The 12823-nt window shown below is 35.7% G+C and overlaps 1 protein-coding gene across 9 annotated transcripts in view; it reads left to right on the top strand.

The window, feature by feature from the left end:
- ryr1b (ryanodine receptor 1b (skeletal)) overlaps nucleotides 1-12823 on the top strand; it is a 125667-nt gene that overhangs the window by 66715 nt on the left and 46129 nt on the right. For all 9 annotated transcript variants that reach the window (XM_028044534.1, XM_028044529.1, XM_028044531.1 and 6 more), the window contains 18 exons: nucleotides 389-609; nucleotides 759-849; nucleotides 1218-1358; nucleotides 2168-2331; nucleotides 2936-3014; nucleotides 3092-3181; nucleotides 3261-3398; nucleotides 3771-3848; nucleotides 3927-4002; nucleotides 5007-5130; nucleotides 5839-5954; nucleotides 6039-6106; nucleotides 7134-7255; nucleotides 7457-7506; nucleotides 9663-9723; nucleotides 9806-9932; nucleotides 11921-12029; nucleotides 12136-12217. In XM_028044534.1, the coding sequence (XP_027900335.1) occupies nucleotides 389-609; nucleotides 759-849; nucleotides 1218-1358; nucleotides 2168-2331; nucleotides 2936-3014; nucleotides 3092-3181; nucleotides 3261-3398; nucleotides 3771-3848; nucleotides 3927-4002; nucleotides 5007-5130; nucleotides 5839-5954; nucleotides 6039-6106; nucleotides 7134-7255; nucleotides 7457-7506; nucleotides 9663-9723; nucleotides 9806-9932; nucleotides 11921-12029; nucleotides 12136-12217 (1937 nt within the window). The remainder of the gene's footprint in view (nucleotides 1-388; nucleotides 610-758; nucleotides 850-1217; nucleotides 1359-2167; nucleotides 2332-2935; nucleotides 3015-3091; nucleotides 3182-3260; nucleotides 3399-3770; nucleotides 3849-3926; nucleotides 4003-5006; nucleotides 5131-5838; nucleotides 5955-6038; nucleotides 6107-7133; nucleotides 7256-7456; nucleotides 7507-9662; nucleotides 9724-9805; nucleotides 9933-11920; nucleotides 12030-12135; nucleotides 12218-12823) is intronic.

Below are 12823 nucleotides of genomic sequence, written 5' to 3' on the forward strand. Positions count from 1 at the left end.
CAGATATTTACAACAAAAAACTAATCAATAATTATCAATATTGATTTTCCAGCCAAATTGTATCATATCAGCAAGTGGTTTCTGGATGCTAAGTCAACAACAACCCATTGTACAGTTCATACAGCGGTAAAACCAGCTGAGTAACTGTACTGAAACTCAGGTTGAGTTGCTAGGTAACGGGCAGAACTCTGTTGGTGTTGCTAGGTAACAGCACTGTGCCTATGGAATACGACTTGACATTTAGGAGGTTTTTATTTTCTTGACACCAAAGAACATTAACTTATTGGCAAAAAACAGCAGAGTAGAGACCCACACGGAGGTATAAAAACCAGCAAGAAGTGAATTCTGCCTAACAGGTCTCCTTTATCGACTGTTCTGTCTGATTCAGGTGGCCTTCAGTACGACTGAAATGGCGCTGGCCCTGAACCGCTACCTCTGCTCGGCTGTTTTGCCGCTGCTCACCAAGTGCGCCCCGCTGTTCGCCGGGACGGACCATCGGGCCATCATGATCGACTCCATGCTTCACACCATTTACCGCCTGTCCCGGGGCCGAGCCCTGACCAAGGCCCAGAGGGACGTGATCGAAGAGTGTCTCATGTCACTCTGCAAGTCAGTATTACACATGCTAGACACTCAAAGTAATTTAATTAAAAAAAATTTTAAAATGATTGAATTACATCTTGTGATCCAAACTCAGTAAAAAGTTTGTTTCTAGTCCATAAAATGTCACTTATTAAAAGTCGGGGTGATATCTACAGGTACCTCAGACCCTCCATGCTGCAGCATCTGCTCAGGCGGCTGGTATTTGATGTACCCATCCTGAATGAATATGCAAAGATGCCTCTAAAGGTCAGCTTCCTGTTTGATCGCCTCTTATATTCTGTATTTCAGCAGGGATTGCATAATTATTTGGCTAATTAATAACAACAAATAATAATTTGTTATTAATGAAATGATTAGATATAGTTTTTATTAAGTTTATGACTTTGGAAAGATGGCTTAAAACACTATGAATGCTGTAAGGACTGGTGCAGTCCAATAACTTATTTTGGAAAATGGGGTCCAACAATTTTGTCTAAAATACAGTTTATACATATTACATTTAATACCAGATCCATGCAAATTCACACAGGCACCTATACAACCTATGGTTTTATGACTGTTTGTCTAAATATCTGCTATTATTAAATTCACATTTCACCTTTTTTGAATTTCAGCTGCTCACAAATCACTACGAACGCTGCTGGAAGTACTACTGTTTACCAAACGGATGGGCAAACTTTGGAGTGACCTCAGAGGAGGAGCTTCATCTTTCTCGAAAGCTCTTTTGGGGAATATTTGAATCGTTGGCACACAAGGTGAGAGATTAGTTTCAGCTTGTTTAATTTCCATAGTATTTATGACATGATTAGTTCACATAAACAGGAGCAGCAGCGGGAAAAGGATAGTTCAGATGTACTTGTTGGATTTTCTGTACATTTACTCGTTTATATCCTTTAGCTAAAACCATAACTTACAGAAAGGTTTATGAAGCATTAAATGGATCAGTATCAGTCCAGGGAAGGGGACCAAAAATTTCACAAAATTATCTAAAACATATCAGCATAGCTAAAGTTAGCACATTAGCATTATCCTCTGCTAAATACCTAATTGGTATAGAGGGACTAATTTTATAAATTATGTAGAACAAATATTGGGTATCAACATAGTTGAAGTTAGCATGTTAGCATTAGCCTCAGCTAAATACTATCTTAGTTTAGTGCTTTAGCATTAGCGGACTTAATTTTACAAATTAAGTAGAACATAAGATGGTATCAATGTAGCTAAAGTTAGCATGTTTGCATTAGCCTCCTTTAATAACCATATTAGTGGAGCGATTTATCATTAGAAGAACTAATTTTACAGAATATGTAGAACAAATGGTGCGATATTAACATAGTTGACGTCAGCTTGTTAGCATTAGCCTTTGCTAAATACCTGATTGGTGTATTGCTTTAGCATTAGAGGAGCTAATATTAAGGATTAGTGCTTTAGGCTTAACAAAGCTAATTTTTCAGCTAGCCGTGCTCACCACCTGTCACCTCTGCAGATACACCAAGAAATAGATTAGAACAAAGTGTGACAAAACAAAAACCAAAAAAGTTTTCTTCTCTGATTCACTTTTCAGAAATTTGATGCTGAGCTTTTTAAGATCGCCATGCCGTGCCTCTGCGCCATAGCTGGAGCCATTCCTCCTGACTATGTGGATGCTACCTACTCCTCTCACACTGAGAAAAAGGCCTCAGTCGACGCTGAGGGCAACTTTGATCCCAAACCAGTTGAAACCACAAAGTAAGTTCTCCTTATTATAGTTTTTCTGTATAAATTACAGCGTTGTAATGGATGTAGATTTGTTTTTGGTTATTACACTACAAAAACACTTTTCACATTTTACCAAGTATTTTTGGTCTAGTTTCTAGTGGAAATATCTTAGTATACTTGAAATAATATAAACTAACTTAAAAGTAACTTTTCAGCAAGATGTTTTAAGTAAATAATTCTTTAATATTGATAAAAAAGTTCCCGTTCCCATGTTTTAAGTGAGATAATCTGCCAGTGGAACTAGAACTGGGTTGCTTGGTAACGGGCAGGGCTTGGCTGGGGTTGCTAGGTAACGGTGCAGTGGAACATTCTACCAGTGGAACAAGAACTTTTGTATCAATATTATCATAATTGTATATTATTATCTTGCTGAAAAGTTACCTTTAAGTTGGTTTATTTTATTTAAAGTTTACTAAGACATTTGCACTAGAAACTAGACCGTAAATATTTGGTAAAATTTTGTGTGTTTGCAGTGTAGAAGTTAAATTTCATGATGTAAATCAACCGTTTTCAAAAGCAAATCTGGATATTTCAGTTACTGAATGTACATTAAAGACAGTAAATTCTCCCACAGCACCATCATACCAGAGAGGCTGGATGCTTTCATCAACAAGTACGCAGAACACACTCATGATAAGTGGGCTTTTGAAAAGGTCAGTGAAAAACAAAATGTAGCATCTGATGAAAATATAGTCCTGTCCTTAACGTTTACCTCCAAATGGTTTCCCAGATTCAGAACAACTGGACCTATGGAGAGGTTCTGGACGAGAACGCGAAGACTCACCCAATGTTGCGGCCGTACAAAACGTTCTCTGAAAAGGTGACGATTCCTCTGCTTTCTGAAAAATTTGTTTTTAAGTGATTTGTTTTTTTTTAGTTTATTCTTTTTTGGGCCTCAGGATAAGGAGATATACCGCTGGCCTATTAAAGAATCAATCAAGGCCATGCTGGCATGGGAGTGGACCCTGGAGAAAGCCAGGGATGGCGAGGGAGAGGTGGAGAAGGCGTCGACGCGCAAGATTTCCCAGACTGCTCAGGTACAAGACACAGCAGAAAAATATGTATTCATGGGAGTTTTTACACTGAAAAAACACAAATCAGTAACACAACTTACTTCTTTATTCTCCTACCAATGTGATCAAAACATATTTCCATCAGTAAAATGTAAAACTGCGCAATAAATCCACCGATTTCATTTTCCACCAATGCTCTCCTTGGGCTTTAATAGTTCAGAGTGATGGCTGCAGGGCAGCCATCTTGTTTGATTTTTTTCTTATTTGATGTTTATAGCTTCTATTTACATTTTGAATTCAGATCAACGCTATGACAAAATATTAAGATCAAGTTATGATTTTATATTTTTAATTACATATATAAGATGATTGATATTTGTTTTTATTTGTCTTTAGGCCACATATGATCCCAGTCATGGCTACAACCCTCAGCCAATTGACATCTCAGGGATGGCTTTGTCCAGAGAACTGCAGGTATGCAAATTTCTGTTATTATCATCATATTATGCTTTGAAATCTTGACAAATTGTGTCTCTTTTTCTCTTCATGCAGTCTATGGCTGAGCAACTGGCTGAGAACTACCACAACACCTGGGGCAGGAAGAAGAAACTTGAGCTACAGGCTAAAGGCAGAGTTATCGTCTTGTTTTAAAGGGGATCTATTATGCAGAATTCACATTTTACATGTGCAAAATCCCGGAGGGCATAAAGCTGCTCACTAACATTAATTAGCTTTGGTTTCAGCTGTCAATTTGTCAACATAACGCGCTAAATCTTAAATGTACCCCTGATATATAAAAGAAAACGCTATGACAACTAGATAACAAGGTTCAACAGTAACGCATTTCACAGCGCAAGAAAAAGATTTTATAAAAAAATAAAATAAAATCGTGAGGCATAGGGAAGTAGATTAGTTATGCTAGCTTGACTATGACAACCTGGTCATGTAGATGTGCTGTGGAATTGGGTGTGTTTCGGTTCAGTTAAAAAATATAAATAAAAAAAAGGTGACCCATAATATATAATTCTTAGGTGACGTCACACTTCTGTAAACTTTGTACTTGACAGCCATCTTGGTATTCGGTTGCTATGAGCTGCCGAGCTAACAAAATTAGCTTAGCTGATGTAGCTTATACTTGCTAGCTAAAACAGAAATGTTTTAGCTAGCAACATGTTTGTTACTACATGTACATGTTTGTTACTACATGTACTTACTCTGCCAGTCACCAGAACCTTCCTATTCACACAGAGTTCTTGCATCCTTTACAAAGTCTTTTTAATATTGATTGTGTGCGTCCATGGACTTTAGTTGAAGCTCCTTCATTTTGTGTTCACTAGGCAGCTAACTATGTCACAGTATGAGATCGGAGACATCTTGTCCGCATCGTCTGACCATTTTCCTTCTCCATCTCATACGAGTCGATCCTGACAGGAGCCATTTTGTTCAAGTATCTTTCTCTTTTGGTCAAGAGCGTCCACATATTTTCTTTTTGTTGGTCTTGAAAACATGGTTTGTTTTGAATAATGCTGTGATTGTCTACTAAGAGGGGCAGTTGAGTCCAGTTCAGACTTGTGGGAACTATGTATTGAATATCTTTAAGAGAGTCCTGATCAGAATAATGTTGTCCACCAGGTGGCGGTACACACCCTCTGCTGGTGCCATACGACACCCTGACAGCCAAGGAGAAGGCCCGCGACAGAGAGAAAGCCCAGGATCTGCTCAAGTTCCTCCAGCTTAACGGATACGCTGTGACGAGGCAAGCCGGACGTTCGTTCGTTCGTTTGTTCCATCCATTCATCCATCCATCCATCCATCCATCCATCCATCCATTCATTTATTTTATTTGTGTAGCACATTCCCCCAAAAAGCATTTTTGCTGATCTTTTATCTATTAGTTATGTTTGTCATTCTGAATGGATTCAGTGAATGTAAGTCAATATGCTGGGAATACTCTACATGCGACTTAAGCTAAACTTAGTATTTTGACTACTTTTAGCTGATACAGTGATGTAAGCATACTAAATGGAATAAGTCTATGTTAGTCAACATAAGCTATTGATGAGATTTTTGTCCACCTTAGCATTGTTGCTAATTTTCAGCATCAGAACGCTGAGTTCTAACTGACATGCACGCTTTGGCAGGACCTTTTAAATTTCTTCAGAAATGTTCTAGTGTTCTCCTTATAATGTTTCAAAAGCAACTCTAACCAGGTGGGTTTTTAGTGTAGACTTAAAGGAACTCAGTGTTTTGCAGTTTGTTCCAGATATGTGGTGCATAGAAGCTGAACGCTGGCAACAGTATTTTAAAGTCCATTCTCTGAGCTACAGTGTAGGGACTGTAGAACTGGGGTGATGTGCTCCATCTTCCTGGTTTTAGTCAGAACACCAGCAGCAGCGTTCTGGATCAGCTTCGTCCTCGTCTGCTCGGTTCACTGACTGTCCGTCTAATTTTGTCCCGTCTTCAGGGGCCTGAAGGACATGGAGCAGGACATTTCCTCCATCGAGAAGCGTTTCGCCTACGGATTCCTCCAGAAGCTTCTCAAATGGATGGACATCGCTCAGGAATTCATCGCTCATCTTGGTGCGCTGGTTTTAAGAGCTAAGCTGCCATTTCATTCCTGCGCTGAACTAATGAGCAGCTTGTTTTCTCGTTGATTAACAACAGAGGCCGTAGTTAGCAGTGGTCGCGTAGAGAAGTCGCCACATGAACAGGAAATCAAATTCTTCGCCAAGGTGAGCTGAAGGAATTTAGCTTTGAATGAGTTTAATGTTAATTTACTTTCAGCCCCAAAGGAAGCATTTAATAGCCAGAGTTTGGAAATATGTCGTAGTATTATGTTATAACGACATATAACACTCGTTAAAACAGAAGTTTTTCATTTTAACGAGTTGCAAAATTTGTTAAAATGACAACTTTTCTGAAAAATTTTACTAAAATAAAATTTGTTGTTTTGCCTTTATAACCATATACAAAATTTGTTAAAGAAGAAAGTTTTACACTAACAGATGTAAAATTTGTTAAAAAAAGAGAGTTGGTTGTTACAAAATTACATAAAACTCATTAAAAAGAGGAAATTTCACGTTGCAAGAAAATAAAAAAACTTGAAAAGGAAGAAAGTTTCATTTGATAATGAAGTGTGAAAGGTTTCATGTTATTTAGCTAAATGCATAAAGGCTGCCTCAGATTTTAGATGGGCGGGATTCCTGCCAGAAAGTTTTATTATCAGAAAATACAGTTTTTTGTTTTTACTTCAAAATTCTGTCTTTTAATTACAAGAAAATATGTATATTAATTTGATGTAATCATGTACTAATTGCACCAAATTTTATTTTATTCGCACACTTCCTTTGTGTTTTTGCAGCTGGACGGTTCCTTTGGTCATTTTCTTATCAGACACTTTTCCATTTCTTGTTAGCTTGATTAGCGAAGCAGCTTGAAAATGAGCATCAGAAATAATATTTAAACCAATTCTATCTCAATGTCAAATTTATTTGTATAGCACATTTAAAAACCAAGTAATTGTTCGAAATAAAAAAAAGCCACACAATTTACACCAACCGTCGTAACACAAAACAGAGATTAAATCAGTTCAACTAAAACACAGAGATTAAACAGCAAACAGGTTGAGTAAAATTATAATATTTTAATAACAAAAAACAAACATTTTCCAACTGGTGGCCTCCATTTTGAAAAACGCTGGCCTATCAGATTATTATTTTCTGTTCTGAAAGTTTAAACGTCGCCTTTCCTTGTCGCTAGATTCTCTTGCCGCTCGTCAATCAGTACTTCAAGAACCACTGCCTGTACTTCCTGTCCACTCCTGCCAAGGTTCTGGGCAGCGGCGGCCATTCCTCCAACAAGGAGAAGGAGATGATCGCCAGGTTTGTGTTTGCGTTTATCGGCCGCCCGGACCGCGTCTGTCCTCTCCTGCTGCCATATCCCTCCATGTCTCGTGTTAGAGATTATCCGTTATTTCCTTGACCTCTTATACTTTTTGTGTACCTGAAACGTTTGACCTTTGCCCCCTCCTCACCATCCTCCCTCCCTGTCCCTGCTTCTCCTCTTTTCTCCTCCGATCTCAGTATCTTCTGTAAGTTGGCTGCCTTGGTGAGGCACAGAGTTTCTCTTTTTGGTAAGGAATTTGCATGGTGGTGTCATTTTTTCTATCCTGTCTTCCTCCTGTTTTTCTTTTATTTATTCACCACTTTATCATTTCCTCCCACATCACTGAGTTTCCTGTCTAACGCTTCTTTCTCTTCAGCTCAGCTCCTGCTTGGCTTCTATGTTTTCTGCAGTTTTGTGATTTTAGAAGTTGTCTTTTTATGGCTTTGGAGACATTTATTAAAACAGTGTAAACAGAATTAACCAGGTTTAATATGGAGAGAAGTTTGTCCCAATGTAATTGTAGGCAAAGATTTAAATAGAAAAATACAAATGTAGGAAAAAATGCATTAAAATACTCTGAAAGAGTAATTTACAATGTGTATGCAATAGAAAAACCTACATTTATGCAGTTTTCAATTTTTTCAGATTTTATTTTTATTCTTTTTTTTATTTCTTGGTTAAAAAGATATTTCTTAGCCTTTTTCCATTATTTCTCAAATTGTTTTTTTTTCTAGATTTTTTTAAAAAAGAAAAATTTAAAATGTTTCAAATTGTATGTTTTCAAATTAGTTTTTTATATTTAAAATTTTAAAATTACTTTTTCATATTTTTTATGTTTTCAGATTTTATTTTTAAAAAAGTTATTTCTTTATATTTCTATCAATTGCTTTAAAACCTTTTCAGATTAAAATTTTTCAAATATTTTCTTAAGGTTTTGTAACACTTTTTATATTTTTAAACTAATTTTATATTTAAAAAATATTTTTAATTAATGTTCATAAAATGCATTAGCTCAGATGATCATCACATTTGTTACCTGTAATGTTCAATCACATAAAATTCTAGGACAGGATCTATTTCATTACATGCTCACTTCTTACCTGAAATATGTTAAATACAACAAATATTTCCTTAAAGTGTGATCTATTTCTTAACATTTACTTGTCACCTTTATTGTTTACTCTGACCTGTTTAATTACACATTAAATATTTAAAGATGGGCTCTTTCATCTGGTTTGATTGTTACATTAAGTGTTTACTGAAAAATGTCTGATTATATAATTGTTTACTTTAATCACATACAATGTTTATTTAAAAATATAATCTTTCATTACATGTATGTTTATTACCTGACATATTTTAAATATAAATTTTTACTTAAAATGTGATTAATTTCATCACCTGTTTACCTGCAACTTGAAGAGCTTAAATCAAACGTTTCATGAATGTTTTACCACATTAAATTATTAAATGACAGAAAACAGACACTTCCAACTAGGAAGCTACAAAGCGCTTCTTCTGAGTCTGTGTTCACTTCTGAAAAACACCTATATACTTCCTTCATGATGTTGCTGTCATATTCTCCTCGTTAGTTGTAAAACATTACAAATACGGTAACAACTTGCTGTCAAACACGTTTATACATGTAAGATTTTCAACTATAAGATACACATTTAAATTACCCTTAAAGCTTTGTTTTTGATTGAGAAGTATTTCAGTGTTTCAGTTTTGAAAACTTTAAAAAAAATTATTTTACATTTTTGAAACGTGTTCTTTGGTTGCAGTAATATTGGAACAAATGTCTCTCCGTAGATGAACCGCTGGTGTTGCTCTGCGGCTGTCATGTGTTGCCAGCCTGGCTTGTAGAGGCAATAGATGCTGTATCTTCATTTTTATCTGCTTCTCCACCATGAATCTCTAAAAGTCTCTTTTATTTGAGTCAGCGGTCTGATCGACAGCGAACACAGAGACTTTGATTTTTTATTTTTATTCTGGCTTCTTGTAATTTTTTAGTGGCGTTCATCAAACGTTCTCCAAACTTTTTAGATTTTTGTTTCTCTTTCGGCTTAGTCTGCCTTATTTTCTTTTAATTTTTTAAAGAGCACTACCATTTTATGAGAAATTGAGTCATCAAATTGATAAATTTTGCACACATAGAACCAAAGGAACAAATTTAATAGATTCTTTCAGAATTGATTTAATGGTAGTGTGAGTTTAATTGTTTTCTAACATCATTTGATTCAAATATAATTCTGTGTTTGTTTATGCCAAACTTTTAAACAGGATTTCTTTAGTATTGATAGGAAAACTGGTGTTTTTAATCATTTAAGTTATTTGAGCTTTTGTATTAAATTTGTACGGAAGTAAAGCAGTGACGGATCATAATCTGTGTGCCGTTTACAGGAACGGACGCACCTGCAGTGGTAAATTGTCTGCACATTCTTTCGCAGTCCCTTGATGCAAGGTAAATCACCACCATCATCAGAGAGGCTGAAAATAAATAGACACAACGCTTTTCTATTTTGATCATAATTTTATTTTTCCAGGACTGTTATGAAGTCAGGCCCGGAGATTGTGAAGGCTATCCTGCGCCAGTTCTTTGAGAGTGCTGCAGATGACATAGAAAAGATGGTGGAGAATCTGAAACTGGGAAAAGTGTCAAGTAAAACGCAGGTGAGCGAGAACACAAATACAGGAAGTTCAAAATGTTAACAGTGTGTTTGAAAAAGTGAGTAAAACCCCAAATCCTGAGTAACTTCCTATTATTTTACTAAAACTACTAATGTGATTTTTGCCAAGTTAATTTTTTTCTTACTAAAAATAGTGATTAAACTAATTACCAGTGCTAGGTACCGCTAACTAAGAAGTTAGTTTTGCGAACCCTAAAACACTAATCATAAGCATTGGTTCCTGCTAATGCTAAAGCACTACACCAACAAGGCATTTAGCAGGGGCTAATGCTAACAAATGAAAGAATTCCAGTTGATAATCAAAACTTCAACCCAGAAGTTGAACTTTATTCAACTGAACGTTTATATAACAGCCAAGGAAATTAACACTTTCAAATGTATCCAGAAAAATTAACATGGGGACGCTAATTAAGCTAAATGTTTTCAAAGTTAGCTAAAGCGCTAACTTAAACCAATTAGCACCAAAACTGATAATTGGTCCCGGACAGAATCCATCAGGATGACTATCCTTTCACAGTTATTGTACTTATTTCAATGTCTGCCAGTCAGAATCCCATCTAAACAGTTCTCAGAATGGGATAGATTAATAGCGAGGTATCTGTGGCAGGGTAAAAAGGCCAGAATTAAGCTTAAAACTCTGCAACTAAAAAAAGAAAAGGATGGAATGGGCCTTCCCTGTTTACAGGAGTACTACCATGCAGCCCAGCTGAGACCTTTAGTCTGCCTCTGTTCACCATCATATACTGCAGCTTGGAAGGAAATAGAAGGAACGACGATAACAGGAATCACAATAACAGCCCTACTTAGTGATTATAAATTACAAGAAGAACAGCAGAAGACTCCATAACAGGTAGCTTTCTCAAGTCCTGGCAGGAATTGGCTAAAATTTGCAGAATAAGAGATGCATCTAAAATTATGAGGTGGTGAGCCTATGATTCGGATTTTACACCAAATAGAATTGATAACAGATTCAAGTTATGGACCTCAAAAGGCTTAACTACCTATTATTCATATAACCCTAACCAGAAGAGTTCCACAAACATATTGAAAATATATTCAATGTAAAAATTTCATTCAAATGTGAAACGTTGTACTTGGGCAACTTACAGTTGGACACATGGACCAACCAAGACAAAAAACTGCTGGCTATACTGGCAGCCAGTAAGAAAGCATCACAAGGAAAACCAGACCCACCCACCATCGATGAATGGATTGAAATTGTTTACCAGATTTATGTTATGGAAAAGATTTCTTTCTCCCTCCAAGTTGAAAAAGGAAAGTTTTATAAGATCTGGACCAATTGGACTGAGTATGTAAAACTAATTAGATCCGACTTCATTTGATTGTTCTTGTGAACTATGTGTCCTTGTATGTTATTGTGATTTTTTTTATTGCTCGAGATGGTGCAATCCCCGTTATTGTTCAATTCTGTTCATTTTTGTTATTGTTCACCACTAAAATTAGTAATAGTCTGCAAAAGAAAATACCAGAGAGGCAGTATGGACAAAATCACTTGGACTCTCAGGTTGTATACTCATGTACGATCTTAATGGATAAAGCTGTAATTAACGAATGTGATGGAAATCTGTCTTTCTAAATAAAAAAATAATTACAAAAAAACAACAACTGATAATTGGTGGTATAAAAGTGCTATTTTGAATTTAAAACTCATATCTGTTACATTAGTCACTCAATGGTTAAGAGATCAAACATTAGCAATGCCTGTTTAATAGTCAGTTAGTTTGGTAATCTGGTTTTTGTCATACAGTGATAAGCGGGTCGTTCAGGAACTCTACAAGCTAATTATGTCTGGCACAAACTGCTAGCCTTTTAATGAGGAGTTTAAAATTGTAATTAAATAGTTTTTTAAAAATATATTTTACTTCTGTTACAGTCTATAGTTTCACATAAAAGCCAGAATTAGACTTTTATTGTTGTGAGCTGATATCTGTTTGCCTTCTTGTTATTTAGGTTAAAGGGGTTTCCCAGAACATCAGCTACACCACAAACGCCTTACTACCTGTCCTCACTTCGCTGTTTGGACACATTGCCCAACACCAGTTTGGCGATGACGTTATCTGTGAGTTATTTCAGTTGACTCTAATGAATCTATATTGTTGGTTTGTTTTTATTAATACTTTGCTGGAAACTTACAAAAAAAAAATCCTCTTTTATTAAATCCATAGTGGATGACCTGCAGATATCCTGCTATCGTTTGATGTGCAGCATATATTCTTTGGGAACTGTCAAGACTCCGCATGTGGAGAAGTAAGTAATTTGGGGAATTAGCTTTAAAAAAATCCTATTTGTATTGATCATTGATTAAAGTTTTAAATGGTACTTAAACAGTATTTTGTACACTATAAAAATATTAATGTTAGAATTATTTGGCCAATATTAGACCACATTAGCATCAACAAAGCTGACATTAGCATAACAGTGCTAATGTTAGTATTTTAATTTTTTGAGACCAATTTTGATTTCATTTGATTTGACCTAATTGAGAATGTTTCCTAAGGATCTCAAGTTTTGTGTCTTATGCAGACATATAAAAAACGCCAGGTGAGCTAAACGGTACCTAGCGTAACGTTTAGTTTACGGAAACGTCAGGAAACAATAACCTACATGGTTTAACAATTTAATTTCTTTATATTTAAATTACTTTGTAAATTACCTTGAGACAACATTTGATGTAGATGGGATTATATAGATAAACTGAATTAAAATGGAACATGTAACGTTAATGTTTTTTTAATAATAGAAAACAGCAGCAATGCTAACATTAGCATTGCCTCATGGCAACAATTTGTGGTATTGTGTCTCATGTTGAGCATTGACAAAAGGTTGGCACATTTGAAATGAGAATCAAAAGGG

The sequence above is a fragment of the Xiphophorus couchianus genome, chromosome 18, assembly GCF_001444195.1.
Source record: "Xiphophorus couchianus chromosome 18, X_couchianus-1.0, whole genome shotgun sequence".
Lineage (NCBI taxonomy): Eukaryota > Metazoa > Chordata > Actinopteri > Cyprinodontiformes > Poeciliidae > Xiphophorus > Xiphophorus couchianus.